Below are 27925 nucleotides of genomic sequence, written 5' to 3' on the forward strand. Positions count from 1 at the left end.
TGAACTTGTACCCTTACGTTAGAACATAGAATAATAGAGTTGGAAGGGACCTTTGAGGTCTTCTATTCCAGCTGCCTGCTTAAGCAGAAGACCCTATACAATTTCAGATAAACAATTGCCCCCTTTTTTATTTATTTTTTTGAAAGCCTCCAGTAGATGGAGCACCACAGCTTCTTGAAGGCAAGTTGTTTTATTGGTTGATTGCTCCATTAGGAAAGTTCTTCTTAGTTCTAGGTTCCTTCCCTCTGTGGTGAGTTTCCATCCATTGTTTCTCATCTTGCCTTTTGATATTTTGGAAAATAGTTTGACACACACACACACACACCGTGTCCACATCTGGCATTATGATAGCTTCTTTATTCTCCAGATGTAACAGATTCCCAAGCAATTGAAGGGACCCTTAATTCTGAAGGGAGGCAGTGCCACAGTCCTTCAAATAAAAGAATTGTCATTATTTTTGCCAACTTACATTTTCCAGGATGATTTGTGGGGAAAGTCAAAATGGCATTAAGCTAATATATGTCTGGAATGATCTCTAAATGAGGGCACCCCCTTCCCCCAATCTACTCACCTATCCTCTGTATCTCTTTTGTCTTGTCCTGTAGAAATAAATCAGGTAGTCGTCCCAATCGGATTCATTCCTTTTATGCTAACCAGATGTTTGCTCCTTGTGGGCCAACTTTTTCCATGGACCTGGCACTATGGAAGGGGTTATGTAAATGTTTACGGTTATAGATTTCTTTACAAACAAAGCCAAAAGGAATGTTTCCCCTCTCATTTTATTTTTGATCTTTTCCCCCATGTTCTCCTATTAGGACATGCTTGAGCACCAGGGAATCTAAGCACCACCCGTGTCCTCTTGGAGCTGCTCAGTGATTCAATGCAAATGGGGCTTTTAAAAAAAACAAACAAACAAAGAAGGTGTTGCAGACACAGAGAGAATTTCTGAGGAGAATTGGAAATCAGAAATGTTGGCCTCAGCTTCCCTCACCTATTGGGAACAATATTCCTTCTTGGGAGTCACGTGCCAACTAGACGACGAATCTGAAACAAACAAGGAAAGGAATTTAAGCAAGAAATAGATGGGGTCTCCCATCTGTATTTCTCCATATTTCTCTTCTTTTGACATTGTCTTATGCCTTCCCCTTTCTTTGCACTAACTATACACATTAGTGGCAGGAGACAGGACCAATTGGCTTTGCCCCCTCTCTGCTTTTCTTTTGAATGTGTTTTTTTTCCTTTGTAGTGCTTGCCCATTGGAATTATCTTCCCCACATCTGTATGTAGTTATATATGGTTGGACCCATCCCAGCTGAATTGATTGGAGTACTTGCATGAAGTGATGTAATACCAGTTTGGGTTCCTGATATATCGACATGTTGCTGGAGGATCATACACCACCCAGAGCCACAGTTATTGAAATTGGGAAGCCATATACATTTCTTAAATAAATAAATAAAATTTGGGGACCATTATTTGCTTGTTAGAATTACACCTCACCTTTCTTACAGGTGGTGTGTACAAGATTCTCCCTCCCATTTTTGCTCACGATCACAATCCTGAGAGGCGGATTGGGCTGAAAGAGGGTGAAGGGCCCAAAGTCAGCTAATGAACTTCCATGTGGGTGAAGAGAGATTTGAAGCTGGGTTGTCCTAGTCTAATATCTGAATTTACAGGGGTGTAAATGTAACACCTTCCCGTAGTTCTTTAAGTCGGCTGCCCCTTATCCTGGGATTGCAACCCCTGAAACACCTTTTAAGCTTGGTAAGCATACATTCTGCAACTATTTAAGAAAAGAGGTAAAGATTTCTTCTTCAGATGATCATGATAGATTCCCAGAGTTCAACTTAAGAAGCCAATGGAACTTCCCAACAGTCATATTTTTAAATGAAGGCTTAAACATGAAATACCTTATGTAAAAATGCAGAAACCACCCCAATTACAGTGAAAAATGTGAGTACAAGAGTCAAAGAAATGGCTCTTTTTAGATCAGGAGTCTCCAAACTTGGCAACTTTAAGACTTGTGGACTTCAACTCCCAGAATTCCCCAGCCAGCATAGTTGAGAGTTGAAGTCCACGAAACTTAAAGTTGCCAAGTTTGGATATCCCCTGCTTTAGATGATGGTCTTCTACTGATAATTTTCCCAACTCATGTGTCATTGAGGTTCTAGATAATGTTCTCCAGGGTCTCTGCCTTTTTAAACATTAATTTTTAATCTATTTCTTAGGACCCTGTGGTGAAAGGGCCATTTCCACTACCTGCAAAAGACCATTTAATGCTGAAGCAAGAACTTCCAGTTCCAGCTGTTTTCCTCCTTCATATTTGTGCAAAGCCGCTCTCTGCTCCCAACCAGGTAGGTGCTCTCTTAGGCCACTTGCTTGCAAACACAGAAAGTTGGAAACTAAATGACTTTCTTTGTTTCTTAGCCCGACTTCACTCTGGAGTTAGGAGAGGCTGGAGGATTCTTGGCGTTCTTTCAATGACTCCCACAGTTCTTTTATTATCCTTTATCAGCACTATTGGATCCAAAGAATGTTTTTACACCGCTGTGCACCAGATGCCACTTTTTCCCCTGGCAAGTACAAGTATACCCTTGTACAGAACCTGTAAAAACTATCAAGGTTAGAAAGAAAGAGACAGCTTTCCAGCCAAAGGGAAAGCATGGCCTATAAAGCATCTGTGAAGGACTTTGGCCCATCTGGCTGTTGAACTACAGGTCTCTGGCTGCAGTGCTTACTGTTATAATCCAACACGATGAAGGATTACAGATGTTCAGCCCTTGCTCCAAGACATAACTATCATTGAGTTGGTAAATATATGTCTTAGGGATATCTGGCACAGGATAGGCTTTTGTAGGCCTAGAAGACAAGCGGGTCCCAGAGAATAAGGATGTCAGGTTTGTACTAAAAAAGCTACATTCCCCAAGATAGCAATAGTAGCAACACTTAGACTTATATATTGGCCCGTAATGCTATACAGCAATGTCAAATTACAAAGTCAGCATATTGCCCCCCAAAAGTCTGGGTCCTCCTTTTACCGATTTCGGAAGGATGGAAGGTTGAGACAACCTTGAACTCCATTAGGATCGAACTTCAGGATGTGGGCAGAGTTGGCCTGCAATACTGCATTCTAACCACTGTGCATCCAAGCTTTTAACTTGAAAAGAAATACCTGTCTCTTCCTCACTCTTACAAATAGTTTGCTGGAGTTGAAAGAAAGGGAAATTGTCACGATTTCTGAGATACTTATGCTCTTATGAAAGGACAGTCTGCTCTGCGTATAGCTCCAGATTTCTTTTTTCCTATCAAGGACCAATCGTACGTACACTTATCTGGAAGTAAGTGAATCAGAATCAACCTATCTTAAGCTTATATTTTTGAGGTGACAAATCCACCAAACTAGATTTTATTATTCTGGACCACTTGGTCAATCTTCTCCTGTTTTCTATTTTCATGAGCTCTAAACAAAACCTACCAACCTGTATAAGAAGCAAAGATAGCAGGATGCTTTTTGTTTTGATGTTTGCTGTTTGTTTGATTGTTTTACTTCTATCTTAGATGTAAACAATGTATAAGGCTGTGTTGGGTTTTTCTTACAGGATGAGCTTTTGCCCCGTGGCCAAGCAGTAACAAAAATTCAAGAATTTGATAAAAAAAAAATGTCCTAAGATCTTTTCCTTAATGTGGCAAAGAGCCCTTGATAGCAAAAGACAATCATCTAGTATACACAATATCTTGTCCTACAAAGGATTAGCTCTCTGCCCAGTCTTGAGATTGGAAAAATGCAACTGCGATTCACAATCACAAGGCAGCACTTATTGATGCTCACCTTGATTCTGCTTGTAGTGTGCCTAATTTGCAGACAGTAGAAGGGATTACAGAGGCATGTGAGTAGCAGTTGGAAAAGCATTCCTCACTATAGCATTGTGCAAGTTGCTGTATTATTTGTCAATTCAAATTGCTTAAAGAATGTTAGAAAGAATTGTAAAGGAGAAAGCATCAAGAAACAGCTTGCATTCTCCAAGTGTGTGAGATGATACTCCAAAGGTGTGCTCCTTTATTGCACACAAATTTTAATTCATGGTGAGTGAACACAAGTAACTCTAACATTCCACTTAATCAACTCTAAATGCTACTTTGAAAATATCCTAGTAAAATCCAAAGCCTGGTTAGTTTTCAGGCTGGTTAGTCAGCCATCCTTCCTGACTTTGTTATTTGTGTGGACTGATGTGCTTTCGTTTCTTCCGAACCTAAAATGAATCAATCCACACATTAAATAACCTGAACTGAATCTCAGCTCATATTTTCCATGCATGCAGTATTTAGTCCAAGCGATTCTGTCTTGGCAGGTGAATGGCGTTCGTTTCATTGGTCTCATGAAAGGACAAGTTCTGATAACATGGGATGACAGCTGTGTGAATTCAAAGTAGGTCATTTTCAATAAATCCATCATTGTTGTTGTCCTTTCATTCATTTTCCAGATAAAATACTATTAATTTAATAGCTATTTTTAATATTGCACACTGTAATTGTTCTTTGTTTGCAGGCAACTAGCTGGAAAATTTCTTCCCTATCATAATTCTAACCTCCAGTATAGTTACATAAGGCGACAAAAACCTGGGCTGATGAATACTTCTCAGCTCACCTTGACTTACATCTGTAGCACTAAAGAAGTTTGAATCATATAATATAAGAAATGGCTTGTGCTGTTTGGGAGGAAAGACTTGAAATCTGTGCCTCTCATATTTTCCCCAATATTTTTAATTAGAGACAAAGCCACCTTCCACAAGTGAAAAAATTGAGAGTGGAGCTGGAAGAGACCTTGGAGGTCTTCTAGTCTAGCCCCCTGCTCTAGCAGGAGATCCTATAGCATTTCAGACAAATGACTGTCCAGTCTCTTCTTAAAAACCTCCAGTGATGAGGTTCCACTGGTTAATTGTTCTCACTATTAGGAAGTTTCTCCTTAATTCCAGGTTGCTTCTCTCCTTGATTTTTTCCGTCCATTGTTTCTTGTCCCACCTTCTGTTCCCTTGGAAAATAAATTGACCCCCTCCTCTTCATGGCAGCCTCCCAAATACTGGAATACTGCTGTCATATCCCCCCCTAATCCTTCTTTTCTCTAGAATGGCCAAACCCAAATCCTGCGATCGTTCTTCATATGTTTTAGTCTCCAGGCCCTTAATCATCTTAGTTGCTGTTCTCTGCACTTTTTCCAAAGTCTCAACAATTTTTTTTGTAATGTGGTGACCAAAACTGGATGCAGGATTCCTGGTTTGGTCTCACTAAGGCTTTATAAAGCAGTAATAATATTTCACATGATTTTGATTCTATGCCTCTGTTTATGCAACCAAGGATTGTATTAACTTTTTTGGCTGCTGCCTGGTTGTATAAACAGACACATATAATTTTTTTTAAAAAGGGTAAGAGCAGAATCTCTCAGAAGTCCTTGTCTTACAACCATCCATTTAGTAACCATTCAACAGAACTGAAAAATGTGACTTATGACCATTTTTCACACTTTTGACTGTTGCAGCATCCCATGGTCATGGGATCTGTGATGACCCAGAGTGTAACACAAATGTAACAAAGTCCAAAACATAAATAAATGCCTCCAACTTGGCCCCACTGTTCAATAATTCTCAGTTGGAGATAAAACGTACTCAAAAATAGTCTTCAAAAGAAAGCAGTACAGTCCGAACTTAATGAGCAGATAGAGGTGAAAATAAAAACCAAACTACAATGATGAAATTTCCACAACGGAACAGGAGAAGTATTTACCAAATTCAAGGAGATAACAAAGTACAGTCTGTTGGAAGGACGCCAACCAAGATAACCTCAAACCAAAATAAAACACTCTTTGTCTCCAGCGTTTGACAGAACGCAGGTCCAAACTCTTATGCAGTTCTCACACCTGCATCCCATGAAGAGGATAAGGCCCTCTCCTCCTGAGTAGACCATGTCTCTCCCTGATCCTCTCCTCCCTGCATGACCTAGGATGGATAGGAGATGGGCCTGGGTCCTCCTCTGACTCCTCAGCTGGCCCCTGCCCTTCCCCAACCTCCACAACCTCTGGAGCCACCCTTCCACTCCCTGTTGGCTGTTCCTCCTCTCCCTCAGAGTCAGTCTCCACCAGGGGCATGACAGGATCAAAATTTGGGCACTTGACAACTGGCATGTACTTATGATGACTGTAATCATGTGATTATCATTTGTAACCTCCCCAGCCATCTTCTGACAGGTAAAGTCAATGATGGAAGCCAGATTTGCTTAACAATCGCATGAATCACTTAACAGTTGCAGTGATTCATTTAGCAACGGTGACAAAACTTAACTACCATGTATAACAACAAAAATGTTGCGCTTAGTTGTGGTTGTAAGTCGAGGACTACCTATATTTCTCAACTTCGATAACTTTTGAGATGTGTGGACTTCAACTCTGAGAATTCCCCAGCCAGCCCACTATACTAAAGGAATGACTTTGGGATAGTTTAATCTTCCCCCATTTACCAGCAAAATTGATCAGTAGTTTTACTGTAATAGGAAAGTGGTGGCTCACAAAGTTAAGACACAGGGCTGACAATTGATAGACTCATGTTCAAGACCTCGGTGCTGCTGCAGAATGGGATGGATTCCATCACACCCTCCAGCTCCTGCCGACCCATCATTTCGAAAGCAGCACGAGTAGATCAATGGGTACCACTTTGGTGGGCAAGTTAACAAGGATATGAAAGGAACGCCCAAGTAGGTGTCCCCTGAGCTACAGTGAAGTCACCATTCAATCCTTTCAAGCTAGAAACACTGGTGCTCCCGACAACCGAAGTAGTAATAATAGCAGTTTTAATATCTAACATGTATTTATCAATCTCAAAAGACAGCTCTTTGTCCAATGCATGAGAATAGATCTTTTTTTCAAAAAACATTTTTCTTTTTTGCAATTGGTACTGTACTGTGCAGGGACATATTCACCTTTTGGATTCTCCCCTTGTTGCTTTTTAAAAAGAAGTATTTGAGAAAATACTTTCAAATTCTCTATAGCCTTTCCTGGAAACCCTTTTACTTTGCAGAAAAAAATAAAAATAACCCTGTAACCCTTATGATAAATATGCATGTGTATTTTCACACAGATGTTTGAAAAAATTTGAAGTGATGTTTTCAGTGGATGGGAAAAAATATCACCAAATCAGCGTCAAGGACAGTATATTTACAATGTTAATCTACAGTCCAGGTAAAAAAAACAACACATTTCCTGCATTTTTTAAGGTGGAAAAAATACAATTTCAATTTAAAACCTCAAGCATGCATTTGGAATTTAATTGGAAACTACAATTCTCACTAAAACTATTTACAATGTTATTTATTATTACCACTGTATTTCCCGTTAAAACTATACTCCTTAATATAAATTGGTTGATTTGGGAAGGAAAGCTTTTGTTTTAAGCCTTTTTCTAAATCAGGAAAATAGGGTGTTTTTTTTCAAACAGTGTCTTTAAGTTCTTCCCTAAAATTCTGTCCCAGGATTGCTGATCTAAGCATTCCTTAGATCCTTATTTAGCGAAATATGTAATGACACCTTCACTTCCATCCCTAATGTTTTGAAGTTCTCCATAGGCAGTTTATGAAAGAAAATATTTTTAAAGGGGTGGAATTCAAGGAAAACGATGACCATATGCATAAAGTATTATCTTTAAGTATTTTATGTCAACTCTTAAATTGGTTTTTTGAACTGAAGGGAAGTTGAGTAAAATTTCTGCATGATATCTTCTGGAAGAAAGATTCTTAAATTTAAAGTGGGGAGCCTTGCGACCCACAGTTTTCAAATCTCAGATATCCTGTGCTTGATAGTCATTTAGAGTAGATCTTATATGAAAGGGGCCTGCCTGTTTCATGAAAAAAGGATCCTACAGAGGAAATGTAGCCCCACCTACTATTGACATGTAACCCCAATAAATTTCCTACTCCACTTTGAAAGTCTCTTCAATTATATTGGAGTGCAAATCCAGAGGCCTATATCGTTCAGATATTCTGTTCCACCGGTAACAAGGTTTCTTCATTATATGTTAATGCAGAAAATCATATTTAAAATATAAATGGATTGACATATTGATTTCAGGAATTGTCAACACAAGATAAGAAGATTTGCAATTTCATTTATTCATGAAATTGCATTCATTCTTAACGTGGATTAAAATTAAATGATCAGTCACAATTGTATTTATAGAAATATTTCAGCCTGATCAGTCAATTTAGGAGTAACTCGTAAAGGAATTTAAATTTCACAATTTCTCATTTGTTGGGTTTTCTTCACAGGAACTACACTCATGGGCTACTACAAAATCCGTGCTGTGGATTATTGGGACAGGCCAGGTCCATTTTCTGTGCCTATGTTCTACAGAGAACTATCTTAAAAAGAAGCAAAAATGTTCATTGGAAGTTATATTGGCTGGTATATCAGAAGTCATATATGGATGATTAAACTGCAAGTTGCAGGTAGCTTTTTATTACAGACAAACCATAACCTTTAAAAGGATGGTTTTCTTGTTCTTAACAAAATTCTTCTCCTTTTGTTGGCACAGTTTTCTATTTTTCTTCCACCAATAATATGGAGAGACTCTTCTCTCCCAAGTCATTTTTAAGCACTCTCCTGGAATTACATCCAAGAAATTATGAGAAAAAAGCAGAGCACTGCTCAACTTTGTTTTCTTCCCTAGACTGGCCTAGTTGACAACAAGAACGTCCAATTATTACCTGGAGTGAAATAATGATAATTTCAAGCTGCAGAATCTGGGTTGCACGAAACCAAGGTGGATTTGTTAACCTTTCCTTAAAGCTACCACGTGAGTGTGTGCCATTCAGATTTCCAGCCACAATATCATGGCCCAGGGATTCCCCACCCTTTGTTCGTGGCCCTGTGCCAGCCAAGGCCTGTTGGGACCCGGGCTGTGCAAGCATCAGGCGAGTGCATGAAGCTGCATTCATGCAAGCAGTATGTGTGAGAAACCATCCCTTTCCCCTCCCCACTACCACCACCACTGCCAATCCACAAAACTGAAAAGGTTGGGAACCGAAAAATGGCATCAGGAGATCAAATACATCAGATACTGTAACGTAGACATCAAATACTGTAATGTTAGGGAGGGTGTAAAGGAGAAACTGATACAATTACAGCATTGTCCTGTTATGCCTCACCTGTATCCACAGGTGAGCAATCACAATTCAGAAGTTCCAAAAATATAAGGAACCAAAAACAAACCCCAAACAAGATAACTGCTGAAGTTTTTCCAGTCCTCAGCAGTAATTCCAATATCTGTTTGGCAAACCTGAAGTGCCTATGAACCACAATGCCTCAGAGAATCTTCATAAGACTTTCGCTCTAACAAGACACTTTGCTTCTGGCAAATTTCTCGAGCCAATCCATTTCCTTTTATCCCCTAAGGGGGCGTGTTAGTCTCATCAATTAATTATTGGCTCAACGCCTCCTTCCCAATTGAGATTGACGTCTCAATCTCCATCTATTTCTCACATCAAGCCAGGATCCCTCCAAGGTCTCCTCCTCTCCTGAAACCTCTCGCCCATTTTCCTGATTATCTACCACCGGCTGCTGTATAATCAGAGAGGGAGACTCGGCGGAGGTAGAAGACTCTGACAGCTCTAATATATTAGGTTCGTCTCTCATAGCCAAGTCCACTTCCTCATCCTGGCTGCCCTCAGAATCACTCAGCAATGCAGGCTCAAATTTCACTGCCAGATCCTCTTCACTCGAGCTCACATCTGTCAACGGAACAGATTCCAATCCCGGAGTCACAACATTGTCCTACTGACCGTAATATAGCTAATATATTAACAAAGCCTGTACCTGTGGAAAAACATCAGGAATATGTTAAAGCACTTGGATTATCAGCTGTTCAGATTTAAATGGGAGGAGTGTTAAGGTAATGAAGATTTAAGAGCTGACCACCTGCTGTAAGGCTGCTATAAATGCTGATGCAATGAGAATGAGTCAGCAGGGCTACTGCCAATTTAAAATTGAGGATGGGTCAGCAGGGTTATTGCCACTTTAACAAGCTGTCTATATAAGGGCGGCCATGAGAGGGTGTTTTGCCATTGTAGTTCTCCATATAGAATTCAAGATTGATTGATTGCCAGATATTTGCCTAACATGTGTATGTATGTATATAGCAGTCTTGTATATAAACTATTGTTAAAAGAGGAAGCCTCTGTGTGCTGTGTTTTGCTCCTGGGTTGTCTCACAATAATAGCCATGCTGCAAACACTCTGACAATCGCTGTCATGGTGGGTTCATGGAGAACATGAGTACTTATTCCCACAATGCAGTTCAGCTCAAAGAAGAGCTCCATCTTGAGCTTCTACTCAAGCCTTGGAATAAGGAAGTTTCCTCTGCCTCAACCGCTTCATTCTTTTGTTCAAACTTGGCATAATTCAAACACATCACACCCTCACTTTTTTGCAACATAAGGAAGGAAGTAGAAGGAAGCCCCCTTCCAAAGAGTGGAAGGCAGCAGAAACTACGAACAGCCCAGCTTGAATACTTATGTAAGGAGAAACGTCCCTGTGAAGCTTGTTTTAAACAAGGATAACTTTAGCACAGGGATTGTATTTTCAATAAATATTTGTTTACCTGAAAAAGTTTACTTAGAAATGGGTGAGGCAACATATGCCGATTTTCCTGTCAGAATATTTTAAGAATGCCTTCCTAGAAAATGGATGCCATTCCAATAAATAAAGTGTGTTCAAAAAAGTCAAGGTGATGACTACAATAATGTGATCAAAGCTTTTGCATGTACATTGCAGAGCTTTGATTGCACTGTAATCATCATTATGAGCCACAGTGGCGCAGTGATTAGAGTACAGTACTGCAGACTACTTCTGCTGCCTGCTGGCTGCCTGTAATTTGGCAGTTCAAATCTCTCCAGGCTCAAGGTTGACTCGGCTTTCCATCCTTCTGAGGTGGGTAAAATGAGGACCCAAATTGTTGGGGGCAATATGCTGACTCTTAAAGTCAGCATAGAGTATATAAAATTAAGTGCTATTGCTTTTGCTATCATCTTGATTTTTTTGACCATGCCCTGGCACAATCATGGTTACCATCTTGGGTTTTTGACCATGCCTGTGAATGTCCTTGAACTGTGCTCCACAGTATCAGCTTTATAGCTTAGAGATCTTCAACTAGGGCTAAAACTGTGAGTAGTACTGTGTTGAGACCATAAGGAAGGTGAGAAGTTTGAATCAGGTAATCGCAATTCAAATTTCATCCCAGTTACATGCCTAATAGGTTTTCTTAAGTGACCCACTGCCAAATGGGTTTGTAAAGATTGCTAATTCTTAAAAAAAAGAAAAGAAAAATGCAGAAAAAAAATTACTAATTTTTTGGTCATGATGGGGAACAAAAGAAAGTCCAGAATTAAAGGCATCAGTCCAATAGATGTTTTTAACTTATATTTGAATATGTTAAGAAGAAACAGTGATGGTGCTCAATTTTTTTTGCACCTGCCCAAGCATCCAAGGTTTGAAAGTTCAGAAATAACCTTTGCCTTCATTGGCAAAAAGATTTTTCATTTTGATTGTAGGAATTCAAATGTTCAGCTTTAATACTAAATGTAATTTTTTACTTAAATAAAGATTTACTGTAAAAAAAAAAAGTTGTATATATGCCTATATGGAAGTAATTGGGGATTTGCACGGCCTGGGCATGTTTTAGTTGAGGAAGTTATATCATCCAATTCTACTTCAGGCATGCTTGTTATACATAGAGCTTCAACCTGTTCCTGCCGTGACAAGTACACAAATCTTGTATTTTAAGTCAGCATCATTTCAAGCATGAAATGCTCAAGGAAGTGTTAAGCAGGAAAGTGGAGGTTTCTATACAACCACAAACAACCACAAGTTGTTTATACGTAGGAGTGCAGTCCTTTCCACTGTTTCTCAGGCAACCTCAGAATGGCTTCATTTGATGAATACAAAATAATAACAGTTTGCATATCTCAAATGGTCATCACTGGTTAAATAAGCCAACCTACCTTCTTCATATCCTTATGTCTGAGTACAAGCCCAGTGGTTTTCATTGGAGAACAGTTCCTATGTTTAGTGGATAGTCATTAAGTAATTAACAAGTCCATAAGGGTACAACAGGTTGGGCATTATGAAAACCTACCCCAATGAACTGAATATCTGAGTCTTCCCCTTCTCTGATATGGAAGATTTGGTGTTTTTCTCATCTTACCTACCCATGCTATGCAAGCTAGTTTATGACTATTAAAATTATTTCAAAATCTCTTCTGAAGCTACAGTTGTGAATTTAGGCAGAAGTGGCGGGGAGAAGACATTTCTGTTGACAAGAATGGTTAGATAGTGTGAATGACGTAGTGGGCGTGAATTTGGGCAGACTTGGGGACTCACTGGAGGATGAGGGCCTGGCATGCTATGGTCCATGGGGGTGCAAAGAGCCAGATATCACTTAGTGACTGAGCAACAACAGAAATAGACAAGAAAGGTTCACAATGAGGTTTATTCATTCAAATAGATTCTTCTCCTTATTCATACCATTGCTAATTCTTACATACAGTAGTTATGAATTACATTGCAGCATTAGAAAGACAATTCTTGTGACAATTTTTGTCCATACTTCCAAGACACTATACCAACAGGAATTGAAGAAAATGTTCCAAGGAATAAAGAGAAGGAGGAACTGCCTATTGTAAATAAGATGTGCTTTGACATCATCCATAAACTATGCCCTGCACATGTAGGATGTAAAATGGTTAATCTGTGAACAGCTGAGGGATTTGGAAATGGTGATAGGGAAGTTATACTTTTAAGGATCTTTAAGCATGAGCTAATGAATGAATGCAATGCCCCTTTTGACCAACCTCCAAAAACAAAAACAAAAAAACATAATTCAAACTTATAAAATAAATGTCTCCTTTGTCGAACGTAATTTCCAAATCCTGCTGAGAAATTTGAGCCACGATACCAGATAATTTGCTAAATAATTAGACAAGCGCAGTAAGGAGTAAAGCTGAAGAACCACCAACTGCTAAGAAAAACGTCATCTGTTGACTAAAACGCACAAACAAGAAAGCCACGCTGTTCTCTTTCCTTTGTAAGCAGATACAGTGTGTGGTCTGCAGGATCTTTATTGAGAAGCTTCCTCAATTCTATATCTCTAGCAGAACAGGATATTGGAGATTGTCCATTTTGGGTGGAACTACACAAAGAATAGTGGAGGCCCCATAGAAAGCCTCCCTTTGCAATATCTGGGTTAATGTATTCTGTGAACTACAATTTTGAAATAGTTTGTCGTTCCAAATATAACTTATGTATAATCCAAAGGTGTTTTCAAAAGGCAACTGGGCTTTCTTGTTTTGCTCAAAAAAACAACAAATTGCTTTTTGAAAGAAAGCACCTTTGGGACAACTATGACTTAGATGACTGAGAATCTCCATAAACATCTTGTGTATAGCTGGTGCTTCTCTATTTAAATTAATAAGAATTAATTTAAATTAATAAGAATTAATAATGGAATTAATGCAGAAAAAGAAAAACTTGGCATAGGATTTTGAGAAAAGTTTGTAGTAGGAAAATTACATTCATAAAGCCTGTACCTTTTGTTGAAGGATTCAGTGCCATACCAGATAAATATTTGCCCAAGAGAGGTTAAATTAAAATTAAAAGACAATTGAAAAAGGTCTAGTTTTTAAACTGATGCATCAGTTTATGCAAGAGTTCATACGAGAAATAATGTGCTATATCCTTGAGCCAGTTTTCTTTCAAAAGTCTAAATACTAGAAATTAGCACTTAAATGTGCTTTGGGGGGAAAATGATTTAAAGAATTTGTGAGGAACATGTTTGAGATGTTTACATTAGGCCTTTTACTCCATCTCTGGACTGGAGGAGTTTCGATTTAACAAGCCCCTGTGGAGACAAACAAAATAAACACCCTTTAGTGCCCTTAATGCAACAAAAAGTTGTTCAGATCATTTATTTACTTGTTTCTATACATGACAATTCCACAAGGCATTTTTTTACATTCCTTAGTTTTATCTATAGGAGAATCAGTAAATACTACATCTGGGGTTCAGGCCATAAAATTAACTGGCAATAGCACAACTTTAATTCTGAAGTAGATTTAGTTTTATTTAAGGGATTCATTGCTAGATAAGATGACTGCAATCTCAAGCTTGAGACAGCTTTTTAAAAAATTCATAATCGCGATTGAACTAAATGTGGAAGGCTTTCTATATATAGTCTTCACAGAAACATTTTTATCATCTGTTGTTAGAGACCTTGGCTGAATCATCATGCTGTGGTGTGGTTTATTTAATCATAATTTATTAAACCACAATTTCTTAGATCCTATAGTTTAAGGTTTACACAACATGCCAAGCCAAACCAATTAAACGATATTATGAGGGGTCTTTATCAGTGCTAAAATTATGGTTTGGTGCAATTGTATCGATCATGCACCAGGAATTCTCATGATCTCAGAATCTGATGCCAGGGCTAGAATTGTCTAGAGCAGTGATGGTGAAGCTTTTCAGCATCGAGTGCCCAAACTGGAATGTGCATATATGGAGCTCCAGAAAACCGAAGACCAGCTGGCTGGGGTGCGCATGCCTGTTTTTTGGCCATTTGGAGGGCCATTCTCAGGCCATTTTTTGACCCATTTTTGGTAATTTTGGGGTCATTTTGGGGTGTTTTCAGGCTGTTTTTGGCATGACAAATGGCTCGAAAAAGCCCCCAGAATGGCTCAAAAAATGGCCAAAAAACAGGCCATTTTTCAGACTGTTTTCCGGTGCTCCAGCACCCACGAAGACCAACTGGCCAGAAACCAGAAGATCAGCTGGTAATGGTGAGCATGCCCACTGAGAACTCTGCATGCCACCTCTGGCACGCGGGCCATAGGTTCACCATCACAGGCCTAGACTGGAACAGCTTTCCCACATTCTTCCTTTCCATAGTCTATACCAAATTCGGTCTTTTGATAGATCAGTGCTCCGTGTTGCCCCACAGAAGTTAAATTCATGACTGGAGCCATCGGGCCTTTCCACATACCTGACTGTAGCACAGGCTGGAACAGGCCAGACATGCAGATTTCCTCCTGTTTCTGCTGCACGATTTTCTGAATGACAGGGGGAAGGCCCCGAGGGTTGCGGGAGAAAACAAGGGCATAGCCATCATCACAGGACCCATCCTCCTTCACAGTGCGGCAAGCATAGGTGATGGCATAGTTATCATAATCTGTGTCAATCACCCAGTAATTATCACCTGGAATAAAAAATCCAGTGTACATAATGAGTTCTGTTAACTATTGATTGTGTCAGAAACGAAAGAATCAGTATTAATTCAGGGACCCTATGTCCTTCCTGCATGTTTTTGTTCACACACACACAAAATCAGAATTTAGAAAAACCTTCCTGGGAGTATAGGGCATAGACCTTGAAAAGACAAAGAGAAAAGCTAACTACCCAGATTTGTCATTTGAAGGATTAATATCTTAATATCCTCAAGGTGTTGCTCATCTTTCTTAACAAAGATAGAAAGCAGCAACAGGGAGAGAGGAAAAAGAAGTAGAGTGACATAATTTTTCTTGCTAGAAAATATGACAGTGTAGGTTTTCCCACCATTACTAAGATGTTTTTCAAGTCACGATTTCCGCTATTTGAGATGCACTCTGAAGCAGGATTTCCCAATCTTGGCAACTTTAAGATGTGTAGACTTCAACTTCCAGAATTCCCCATCTAGCTGGGGAATTTTGGGAATTAAACTCCACATGTCTTAAAATTGCCAAAGTTTGGAAACCTCTAAATTTAATCTACCTCATCAAGTTTCATTCTTAGTGGATTGTGTGACTTTGCTTTGAATTTAAACTGAATTTATTTTAGAATGTTCTGCTGGCATTACAGAAAGGAATCAGAAGTTTTTTAAAATTAGGACATAATTTTCTTTCTTACTGAAGCCATCTTGAATATTTTTTAACTAAAACAATGAGTCATACAATCAACAATAAATAGAGGGATACGCATACAAAGGACTAAGATAATGCCAGTAAGACTGCAAACACTCAAATGGATATATATGTGGAGATTCTCAGTCATCCAGATCATAGGTGTCTCCAAAGTGCTTCTTCTTCAAGGGACTTCCGGTTTGAGCTTCTTCGGTGACAGACCGAAACCTCGTTTCTCCGAGGCTTCGATCCGTGCTTGTGGCTGGAGCGCCCCGAGCCGGCTGGTTTCGGGGCTAAGCCACTCTGTAGAGGTGGTGAAGAGGGGGGAGACTGCCTGCAGGGTTGAGGAGAGCTGCATCTCTCCTCCCCAGCTAGCCATTACTCCCTTTCCCAAAGGCGGTTGTAGCGGTGGTTAGAGATGGCCACCACAAAGAAGAATTCTACTGGAAAAGAATGTGCAGGAGGAAGATAAGAAGAGAAAGTTTTGGTTGACCGGGTCAAACAGCAAAAGCAACAAATAAGGTACCCTGGAATTTAAACTTAACAACATTGTTCCCAAAGATTTTGAAACTGCGAAGGAGAAAGAGAAGGGAAAGGATTAGGTTTTTTTTTTCTTCCCTTCCTTATACTGACAGCTAAGAGACTTAAGCAAGAAATTGAAAAAAAATCCACTTTGACATTAATAGGCATCTAAGCTGAAAATAAAAGTCAAAGGGATAATAAAGATTTCTGGACATTTAAAAGTTTTTAAAAGCTGGAAAGGAGAAAAAAAAAGAATAGAAGGGCAGGATCTGGAAAAATGGAGGGGGCTGCCTGGAATTAAGGAATGGAACTGTAATTAAAAGGAACTTACAGTGAAATTTTAACAAGATTCCTCAAAGATACATTTTAATGGAAACTTGGTAACAAAATAATAGAACCCCAGGAAGAGAAAGTAGAAAAAAGAAGCAAGTAGAAACAGCCTTGGATTATTTGGATTACTTGGTGATTTTTGGTTTTTGCATCTAGATTAACTAGGTGGTTGTTTAAAATTTTTTAAAATGGTATCACTCTTAGAAGAACTGAAAACGGAACTTAAAAAATGGAAAAAAAAGACGCACAAGAAGGGAGAAGTTCTTTGGCTTTGTGTTTCAATTCTTAGAAATGGAGATCTGGAACTATGAGAAGCAACAAGAAACGTTTGCAGAACAAGAAGATTGGGACAAAGAAGAAGCCATCTTTAGTGATCAAATAATTTTAAGTGGGGGGAAAAATGAAAAGGGGGGAAAGAGAGTGAAAGGTTTAAGATTAGAAAAAACAACCAAAAAGAAGAAGAACAATTTGAAAGATAAGTATAATATTAGAAAGCAACAGAAGAGGGATTACAGATGAGAGAGTTAGAAGTAAAGAGACGAGGGGGTAAAAAGGGGAGGGAGAAGAAGAGGGGGAAGAAGGCAAAGAAAAGAAGTTGTAAAAGACAGAAACAAGAAATAGAGAAACAGAAAAGATACAAGGATTGTAACCGTAAGTTTGTTTAGAGATAATGGGTGAAAATTTAATTGTAAAAGGTACATAAGATAGCTTTGTTATATTACAAATAGAAATAACTTTAGAAAATATGATGATGGATAAAATATTTATTGTAATGCAGTGGGATGTGTGTTAATAAATAAATGAATTAAAATGATTGAGAGAATTAAAAGGGAACATTTTTAATTATTAGTAATGATTTATAAAAACGTAAGTGAGAAATATGGGAAAAAAAGAATTAACTATGGAAAGTTTATAAGTGTTCCCAAGGAAGTATGATATTCAATTGAAAAGAAATGTTAAAAATGTTAAGATTTTAATGCATATTAATGATAGAATTGAATTGGAAGGGAATGTGTTTTATTTACATATACATATAATTTTTTCTTTTTAAGAATATAGTGTCTATTTTAAGAATGTACCAAGCAGAATTCGATTGGAAGTTATGTATTATATTGAATGCTATAATCTTAAAGCTATACATTGAAGCTTAAATAAGAGCTTGAATGGATAAAATTAAAGGATATAAAGGTGTCATACTCTTAATTGGTAACTACAGGGAAAAATTTGCTTAATAAGAAAAGACAATGTGAAATTGTAGCAGGACAGACAAAAGTATAAATATAATGATTTGAATTGAGATAATTAAAACAAAGTTGAGAAAATTAAAAGAGGGGGGGAAATGTAGAAAATATAAAATGGTAATAAGATATGGAATAGAATATAAAAATGAGCATGAAATTGAGTTTTGTGTCTGTATGAAGAAGTGATAACCTGGGACCATGCTATTTTCAAAAAAGATGTTTTATTTGTATTTTGTTTTTGTGAAAACCCAAATAAAATTTTCAAAAAAAAAAGTGCTTCTTCAAAAGGCAACTGGACTGGTTTTTCCTTGAGGAAGAAGAACCTCAAGGAAAAAAATGTTCTTCCTCAAGGAAAAAACAGTCAAGTTGCCTTTTGAAGAAGCACCTTGGAGTCTCAAATGGATTTAATTTTGGATTTTAAGCACCATTTCAGAATATTCTGATATATCTAGGATGACATGAATGTATGGCACATAGTTTTTCCCATACATTCTTGGCCATAAACTTAGAGGAAAAGCAAAAAAAAAAAAATATGGCTGGAAACAGGTAGCGAAGGGATGCCTAAAATTATGCACAACATAGTGAAATTAAATAGAAGTGTCTCTTCCTCTCTAATTCTGGAGTCATCTAATGAAACAGTGAGAGATTCAGAACTTCCTTTTTTTCTCTCTCTTTGCAACACTTAATTGAATGATAGAATTCTCTACCAGAAGGTAAAATAATAGTCATTAAAGATATGACATGTTAATGGCATACAATGCAATCAATGTGTTTGACATGTTAATGGCATATACGATGCAATCCAATGTATTTACTCCATTGTCAGAGATAATAATGTCCCTTTCTAGGTGAGAAATGATATAAAAAACTTGATGATTAGGCAAGATAGATTGTAAAAAGAAGAGAAATAAATATATTTATAATTGTACTAACAACTATTGTAAAGAAAATTGGAAACACCTCCTTGGTACCTTTTTTTTCTTTTCTATTTTTCTTTTTATTTCTTTCACTGTTAGCTTTCTCTTTGATTTCTCCTTTTTCTTTCTTACTTTATATTGGTTGGTGTTAGTTTTTAACTTCACTTTAAAAAGTTTGAATGACAATTATTTTTAAAAAGATAGGTAGGAAAATGATGTTGCGCTCATGCTCTGCTTAAAAACTGAAAGGAAAAAAAAACTGACCTCCACTTGACAAGTAGCTTGCCAGGCCTTGGTAATTCATGAACATTTTGCCTGGTGTGGTGGGGTCAGGTACCGAATATTGAGCAGCCATATCGGCACAAATCATCCAGAATCTGAAACAAAAAGATACCAAAATTAAATTTTTCCCATGTAGCTAACATTTTGCTCTTTTGCCTGGAATATACTATGCTTGCATCCTGTCCTGATTCCAGTACAGTACTGTTTATTACAGTAAATACATACTGGAGAATTCAGGAGTTGAAGTCCACACACCTTAAACTTTCTGAGATTGAGAAAGACTGGTTTATTAAGATGATAGCTCAAAGCCATATACCATGTCATGCCAAGAGCAACTTGCTTGCCTCACATCTGCTCTGCATTAGTTGTTCCTTGTTCTTCATGCAACTTGCACAACAAACTTGGTGTCTACATTTCCACAAAAATGCTAAAATTTGCAACTTTTAATCTTGGTTGGGATTGTTGTGGCTTAGTTAGTATGATGCATAAACCTAAGTTATTCTGTGATTTTCTGGTTTGTCATATTGAGTAAATCCAGGAAGCACTGAAATGAACCACTGCAGTTGTTAAATTAGTAACACAATTGTTAAACGAATCTGGCCTACCCATTGATTTTGTTCGCCAGAAGGTTGCTAAAGGTGATCACATGACCCCAGGACACTGGAACCTGACTAAGTATGAGTCAGTTGCCAAGCATCTGGATTTTGATCATGTGACCATGGGGATGCTGCAACAGTCATAAGTGTGAAAAATGGTTCATAAGTCACTTTTTTCAGTGCCGTTTTAACTTTGAGTGGTCACTTTTTTGAGTGAAACGGTTGTATGTTGAAGACTACCTAGATTAGTGACAACAGACAACCGAATTGACACACACTAATCACTGCTGGATGATCTAAACATATAGTGTAATTTTCAGCAACTGCAACTTGGTGCCTTCTATAATATCCTTTGGATTACAATTCCCAGCACTGTTGATGGTTAACTCTGCAGATTAAGACTTTGATCACCAAACCGTCTGGAAGACCTCATTTTACTTGTTTGCAGTCTTCACAATGCCTGAATTCACATATTGTGTGGTTAAGGCACCAGGTGGAAAACAGGAGACCCATCCTCGCCCCCCACCCCCACCCCAACCCCGCACCTTGAGGCATAAAAAGCCTGCTGGGTGTCTTTGGGCCAGTCACTCTCTCTCCATCCAACTCACCTCGCGGGGTTGTTATTGTGGGAAAAATAGAAGAAGGAAGGAGTACTAGGCATATTTGCCACCTTGAGTTAATTTATAAAAAACAGTAAATAAGGATAAGAATCTGATGAATAAATAAATAAATAATAACATAGGTTGCTTAACCTAAGAACCGCGGTGGGACAATGGTTAGAATGCAGCATTGCAGGCTACTTCTGCTGACTGCCGGCTATCAGTTCAAACATCACCTGGCTCAAGGTTGACTCAGCCTTCCATCCTTCCGAGGTCAGTAAAATGAGGACCCAGATTGTTGGGGGCAATAGGCAGGCCCTGCAAACCGCTTAGAGAGGGCTGTAAAGCACTGCAAAGCGGTATATAAGTCTGAGTGCTATTGCTATTGCTATTGCTTGGCTTGCCCCAATTTTGCTGGGTGAAACAAGTCATTGTGATTTGTGAGTGGTGGGTTACTTTTGTGCAAACTCAGTGTTATTCAATGAGCCAGGGCTATATGAGCCAGGGCTTCCACTTCGTGACTTCCACATCAGAGTCCCTGGGCATCTTGATCACAAAAATGTAATTCTGCATAAAACGAACAAGTGCCTAATGATACACAGAAATGCTAGCTATTCATATGCAGCTGCAGCTTACCCAAAAAGCTTCATTCTGCCTTTGGAAGACGCAGTCATAGTCCCATCCTCCTCAATGGTGTATTCAGCTGAGATATTATCCTGTAAAAACAATCCTTCTGGGTCTTTCTTGGCCAGAGCATACCATTTACCTGCATACTAAAATACAAAAATAAATAAATAAATAGGTAAGGACAGTGAATACATCTTCACAATGAACACTGCACAAGACATGACTAAAGTTCAAGTATTAACTGGATCTGAAGAAAAGATGGAGATACTCTTGCAAACTGATTGCCTACGTGTCCTTAATTTAAACACAGATCTTAAACAGTTGACTAATTTGGATACAGTGAACCCCACAACTCTATCCTGAATCTGTCTGAATAGTTGGAAGTTGGGTCTATTGATTAAGGTGCCAGTCTAGAAACCAGGAGACTGAATTCCACTCCTACCTCAGCATAAAAGCCAGTTGGGTGACTTTGGGCCAGTCCAACTCTTGGCCCAACACACCTCCCAGGATTGTTGTTGTGGGGACAATAGGAGGAGGGAAGGATATTAGAAATTTGTTTGCTGCCTTGAGTTATTTATAAAAACATATACTGTATAAAGGCAGAATATAAATACATGGAGATTAATAAAAGCTGAAAGCTATTCAAACAGAAGAATCAAGTAACAATCTATTTCTTACAATAAAAATTAGCTGCAGCTAATGAAGGGAATCAGGGCCCTTTTCTCCCCCGTGACCCACGTAACTCATGTTGCTCCTTTATCCGTTCCTCCCTGCGTGCCCTAGGATGAAGAGGGGGTAGACCTGGGTCTTACTCTGAATGCCCAGCTGGACTGTGCCTGCCCCAGTTTCCTCCGCAGCCACCGGAGCCACACTCCCACTCCCTGTCAGCTGCTCAACCTCCCCCTCAGAATCAGATTCCAAGAGGGGCATGACACACATTAAGAAAATCATTGATATAAAGGACCAATTAATAATGGAAACAAACTGTTGAAGAAATACAGTTCTTGTTTTCCTAGTGGGAGGTGATCTACCAGACACTGAATTGGGGAATTTGTACCCATATAGATTTATTGAATTATGCCTCCCATCATACCTCACTATTGGCATATGGGTTGGGGCTGCTGAGAATATAATTCAGCAAGAACTGGACAGACACAGATTAACCAATCTGTCATTTATTTACGTGAGACACTTTGTCCCAGTGTTTTGGATTCAATGGCCCAAAGCCCCCCTGCACTTCTTTGGTTTTGCTTGGAAGAGCCTCCGAGTTGACAGCTGCTTCTTTGGGCTGGGAAATTAAATCGAGTCAGGCATACTTAAAACTTAAATAGGAACCACTGAGAAATATTAAAGAGTGTGGAATAGACTGGGAAGTTAATCTGGGTCCAGGCTAACCGAGGAACCATCTCACCCCAATAGTACAGGCCTGCAAAAAAAGGCATGCTGTGGACCTTATCAGTCAAGGAATTTTGACTGGTGAGACCCAGAGGAGAAGAGCCTGGGTCATGGTTCCTTCCTTTTGAAACATTGTACCCTCACCTCCCCAAGGTGAGAACCTTCTTTAAGGATCTGAAGACCTGCCAGTTGGCCTGGGGGGTGTCCAACAGGGTGCATTACACTGGAATTGGTTGACAGGTTAAGAGAAGACCCCCACCACTCCTTATGTGTAGCACTCCCTCTTTCTCCTCAACCTTTAATTGTAAATTATTATTGTTATTTATTGTGTAATGTTTTACCGACTTTTAAAGTTTGTAAGCCATCCAGAGTTGCCTCAAGGTGAGATAGGCAGCACAAAAATCATGGAGGAATGGAATGGAATGGAATGGAATGGAATGGAATGGAATGGAATGGAATGGAATGGAATGGAGTGGAGTGGAGTGGAGTGGAGGATTGAGTGAGTGAGTGAATGAATGAATAGTTTTCAAAAAAACCCAACACAACCAAACAACCAAGAGAAAGCAATGTGACACTGCTCTCATATTATTGTCAAAAAAACAATATGGACCCTGACTGCTATGAAATCAGCAAGAGTAGAGCTGGATTTGAAGGAGATTTTAGGTTGCTTTGCCTGCCTTGGTGATCACTCTCCTTCCTAAATTAGCTGCAGGAGGGGCATGAAACAGATACAGGAGATCATTTCTCACCCCACCCCAGATACTGTACAGCATGCGTATCTCCTGAGCCAAAACTATAAAACGAAGAGGAATAAGACTGACTTCCAAATACTGTGGGTTCCCAGGAGCAAAGTAAGTTGAGATTTAAAAAAAACAAAAAAACAAAATCAAAACTGACTCTGCTAAGAGTGACACATTTTAGACACCAAGTCCGGTTCATGCACACAAAGTTATGTGGACTTCAACTAATGATTTTAATTCAATCCACATGCTCTTCGCCCTTGATATTAGAAAGTGTTCGTAGTTACCCGTTTGGGGTCAAAGTCTTCCTTCACAGTAAATGAATCCACCACACAGGAAGTCTGTCCCATGCAATCATTAATCATGAAGATCAGGGTCATCAGGAGGGTATAGTGATTGTATTTCATTCTGTAAAAGCAACAGAATTCAGCTCAGATTAAAAAGACAGCTATATCCACCATAATGTCTCGTTTTTATTTACTTGGTTACCGGCATTCATCTTCTAGTACAGAGGTCTCCAAACTTGGCAACTTTAAGACTTGTGGATTTCAACTCCCAGAATTCTCCAGCCAGCTGATCAAATCCTAACCCTAACCCAGCTGGCTGGATAATTCTGGAGTTGAAGTCCACAAGTCTTAAAGTTGCCAAGTTTGGGGACCCCTGTTCTAGTATTTCACTACTAAAGATTCTTCCCTCACTTTGAGTTCAAAGTCAGGGCATACATTCCTACTTACTACAAGTAATCTCTGTGAGATACGGTCACAAGTGAATAAACTGGAGTTGAATCTGAGGTCAAGTCACAGAACAAGATGGGCATTAAGCAACTCAAAAGGCCAAATAATTAGACGGAGTGTTCCTAACTAATGATCCAATTAAAGAACCTTTCAATCAATCCCTCTAGCTCAGACTTTCAAATCATTTTGGGAGGGTTGCCCTTGAAGGGATATGATAATAACCACAATAAAACCAAAAGAAAAAAAAGGCAGTCAGCACAAAATTGTGACTGTGAGAAGGACAAATGCAATATTTAATATAAAGGGAAATTAAAGCATGACTGAAGAAAGACTGTATTAGCTCAATTAATATGATAAATTGATTATTAATTAATAATTATCTATGCATGTCATAATGTCCCCCTTGGGCCACATTCAATATTATAACATGGCAGCAACTTTCAGGGGGTATACCCTATATATTTCTGGTTATTCAGCTCAACTTGATTGCAAGAACTATGATGAAAATGATTGAGGGGCTATAATGAGAGGGCTATACTTTTTAGGGCTATAATGAGAGAACAAAGCCTTTTTAGGGCTATAATGACACCTTGTAAATCATAGGTTGTGCTAAACATACCTCTGACATTAATTACTTCCCCTTGTGGTGGAATACTTCACCTGGACCATTAACACACACACACCCAACTTTCCATATGCATACATTAAATATGCACTTAGAGTAAATCCTTTTGCCATTGTCTATGCTCTTCTCTTACAGTTCCCCTTTGAATAATTTTATGGCTGCAATCTTATTCTTTCTTTTGTATCCATTGAAGCTTTTTTTAACCTAGCTTTTCCAAAGAAGCCTGCTACTCTCTACCATCCCAGAATTGCAATTGTTGAGATTGATGGTTGCTGAAATACCAGCGTAGAGAATTGCTTGAATGCAAAAGACAGCAGGTTATTATCTCCCCAGTTAATATCTGCTTATGATCACAGATGTCATTTATCTTTTGGGTTTCTAAAGCAAAATGGTGCCAGTCTTCCCTGGATCTGATTAATTTACACCTGCTTCCAAGTCACCTGTTCCTTTCTCCAATGTGGTTGTTTCCGACACCTTCGCAGCCTATTCACTCAAAAGACAACTCCGAGATTTTAAAATTCACCATTAATCAATATTCATTGTCTCAAGAATTAAAACAAAACAGCGAGAAAAGGCCTGTTTTTCAAAAGACCTGCTGAACCACAGCACTTCAAACTGATGGAGAGGGATCACTTGTCAAATGCGACGTCTTGCAAAATTATCAGCACTGTGCATCCCAAACTACTAATTAGCTAATTACTTATGAATCTAGATCAGGAAGTGTACCATATTGCAATCAACATTTGGGATGCTCTCTTTTAAGTGATTCTCAGAAGGCTCCATTAAACTAGATAAGGTATCACATAACTTTTCTTGGGTTGCCTCTGACTTTTTGCAATCGTTTATTGAAAATGAGAACAGCAGTGCCTTTTGGTTGGTTTTGATCTCTGAGCAAGGTCTAGTTTCTGGCCCTCCTAGTTGCAAAGACTAAATGTGTGTGTTTTCTTGTGTTATGCGATGTTGTGAAGTAATAAATCAAACAGTCTGCCCCGCTGAAAGCCTACTGGACACATAAGACGCAATGTTCTTAAATCTATTGTCCAAATGGGGGAGAATTCACACACAGCTTTCCCAAAACTAGAGTTCCTATATGTTGCTTCAAATGATAACATTTTTTAAAAAAAGATTTTAGTTCTCTCACAACTGAAACTTTACAGAAAGCAAAATCTAAAGCCTCACTTCAGTTGTTATCTAAACCAGTGGTTGCCAGTCGGTGGGCCGTGGCCCACTGGTGGTCCACAAGAAAATTTTGGTGGTCCACAGAGAAATGTCACCCCCACAGCACCCCCCAAAGCAATTAATCCAGGCTGCGCAGGAACACAAGGCTGCACCGCCCACGTGGCCCACAGAATGTGGCTGCCTTGGAGGGTGTGTGTGTGTGTGTGAGGGACCTTTGTGTGTGTGTATGTGAGAGAGAGAGAGAGAGAGAAAGAGGGAGGGAGAGAGGGAGGGAGAGAGAGAGAACATCACCACCAGCCCTCCGAGGTTAGATCAGATCTCTCTCTCTCCCCCTCCCACTGAGAATGGAGCTGAAAAGCAGGTTAGGAATGTGGCTGTCTTGGAGTGGGTGGCGGGTGAGGGACCACTCTGTGTGTGTGTGTGGGAGAGAGAGGGGGGGAGAGGGAGAGGGAGAGGGAGAGAGAGAAATCTGGTGGTGATGTTCTCTCTCTCTCTCTCTCTCTCTCTCTCTCTCTCTCAGCAACATCAGCAAGTCACCATCAGTCAAAATTCATATTAGTGGTCCGTGAGATTTAAAATTATGAGTATGGCGGTCCCTGAGGTCCAAAAGGTTGGCAGCCCCTGATCTAGACTACAACATGCAATCTCCTTCTTTAGATGTTACCACCAGTATTACAATAACTCCCAGCAGACTTTCCATCTATCCAGTCTTGGAAACATTTAGGATTGCAAAATAATATGAAGTCCTCCGGATCAATGTTTCCAACTTTGAGATGTCTGGACTTCAACGCCTGGCATTCCTTAGCCAGCATACTGGCTGGGGAATTCTGGGAGTTTGCCTATACAACTTAAAATTTCCAGGGTTGAAAAAGCCCATTCAGCAAGGGTCAAGGTGATGATATAAGCAGATGGTGGCTTCTTACCCATCAATTTATTAAAAGCAGAGAATAACTCCTACCTGAACTTAGCTAATCTTGAAAAAGTTAAGCAGGCTCAGAGCTAATTAATAGCTGGATGTGAGACTGCTAGGGAATTTGAGGTCTGTAGGCTAAGAAGATGAAAAAAAGATAACTTTGAAGAAAGTAATAGAAAACCACTTCTATAATAAGAAACCCTAAGAAACTCCCCCTGGATGTGTTCATAAAATCATCATGAATTGAGCTCATTTTTGATTTTTTTGGCATAATAATTCAGTTCCTTTAATATTTTACTGAGACAATCTTGGGCCATCTTGCAAAATTATCAGCACTGTTCATCCCAAACTACTAATTAGCTAATTACTTATGAATCTAGATCAGGAAGTGTACCATATTGCAATCAACATTTGGGATGCTCTCTTTTAAGTGATTCTCAGAGGGCTCCATTAAACTAGATAAGGTATCACGTAACTTTTCTTGGGTTGCCTCTGACTTTTTGCAATCGTTTATTGAAAATGACAATAGCAGTGCCTTTTGGTTGGTTTTGATCTCTGAGCAAAGGTCTAGTTTCTGGCTCTCCTAGTTGCAAAGACTAAATGTGTGTGTTTTCTTGTGTTATGTGATGTTGTGAAGTAACAAATCAAACAGTCTGCCCCGCTGAAAGCCTACTTGACACATAAGACGCAATGTTCTTAAATCTATTGTCCAAATGGGGGAGAATTCACACACAGCTTTCCCAAAACTAGAGTTCCTATATGTTGCACACTGGAAGTCCTGACTTTATCTGCAATATTTATCTGCTTACAATGAACTGATTTAAGCTGGCAAGATCTTTCTTTTCTAATAAGATTTGACGTCTCTGTTATCCTCAGAATAGCTGAAAACCTCCATATGTTCTAGGCCTAACTCATGAAACAGAGAACAAAACTCTTTTAGGCATTTATCCATCAATCCAGCTATCTGATCTCTGTCTCATGAAAGCAATAAAGAGAGGACTCTTTAAGATTACATTAATATCTGCTAACAAGGAACATGGCATTTCTTTCAAATAACTGAATAAGCAAACAAAAACAGACTCTCTAAACAAACTTTCTGAAAAACCTACCTTGATATCTTGTTGGAGCTTCTCAAATTCATCGCAAATAATTCTGACTCTTGTAGCACTATAGATGACTCGGCTGTTCCTTGCCTTTAAATAAGGAAGCTTGCAAAGACTCTAATTGGATGTTTATCTTTTGAATCTGAATAAGGTGCTTAAC

General features: G+C 39.0%; 2 protein-coding genes across 4 annotated transcripts in view; one reads left to right on the forward strand and one right to left on the reverse strand.

Moving 5' to 3' along the window:
• The window catches only part of IDUA (alpha-L-iduronidase), a 64080-nt gene extending 52434 nt beyond the window's left edge, over window positions 1-11646 (forward strand). The window contains exons 11-14 of one of the 2 annotated variants that reach the window (XM_026712720.2): window positions 2229-2354; window positions 4350-4426; window positions 7125-7225; window positions 8308-11646. In XM_026712720.2, the coding sequence (XP_026568505.2) occupies window positions 2229-2354; window positions 4350-4426; window positions 7125-7225; window positions 8308-8405 (402 nt within the window). In that variant the 3' untranslated portion in view covers window positions 8406-11646. The remainder of the gene's footprint in view (window positions 1-2228; window positions 2355-4349; window positions 4427-7124; window positions 7226-8307) is intronic. The other variant, XM_087926393.1, reaches the window with a different exon arrangement.
• Window positions 11647-12061: 415 nt separating this feature from the next.
• Window positions 12062-27905, reverse strand: LOC113444122 (purpurin-like). Of its 2 annotated transcripts, none has more exons than XM_087926394.1 (6): window positions 27772-27905; window positions 23499-23619; window positions 21086-21222; window positions 19237-19349; window positions 15071-15283; window positions 12062-12093 (listed from the first exon to the last, which is right to left on the reverse strand). In XM_087926394.1, exons 1-6 carry the CDS (start codon window positions 27801-27803, stop codon window positions 12077-12079), a joined length of 633 nt encoding a protein of 210 aa, XP_087782520.1. In that variant the 5' UTR covers window positions 27804-27905; the 3' UTR covers window positions 12062-12076. The 2 variants fall into 2 exon arrangements, with proteins under 2 accessions (XP_087782520.1, XP_026568476.2); XM_026712691.2 differs by lacking the exon at window positions 12062-12093 and adding an exon at window positions 12505-13930.
• Between the last annotated feature and the right edge of the window lie 20 nt (window positions 27906-27925).

Source organism: Pseudonaja textilis, chromosome 2 (genome assembly GCF_049901715.1).
Source record: "Pseudonaja textilis isolate UNSWEBS1 chromosome 2, rPseTex1.2, whole genome shotgun sequence".
Taxonomy (NCBI): Eukaryota; Metazoa; Chordata; class Lepidosauria; order Squamata; family Elapidae; genus Pseudonaja; species Pseudonaja textilis.

Coding starts and splice junctions, on each gene's coding strand:
- LOC113444122 (XM_087926394.1), bottom strand. CDS start 27,803: ATGAATTTGAGAAGCTCCAACAAGATATCAAG. Junction 19,350..21,085: donor GGCAGAATGAAGCTTTTTGG/GTAAGCTGCAGC, acceptor TTTTTGTTTCAG/ATTCTGGATGATTTGTGCCG. Junction 15,284..19,236: donor AAGCTACTTGTCAAGTGGAG/GTCAGTTTTTTT, acceptor TTTTTATTCCAG/GTGATAATTACTGGGTGATT.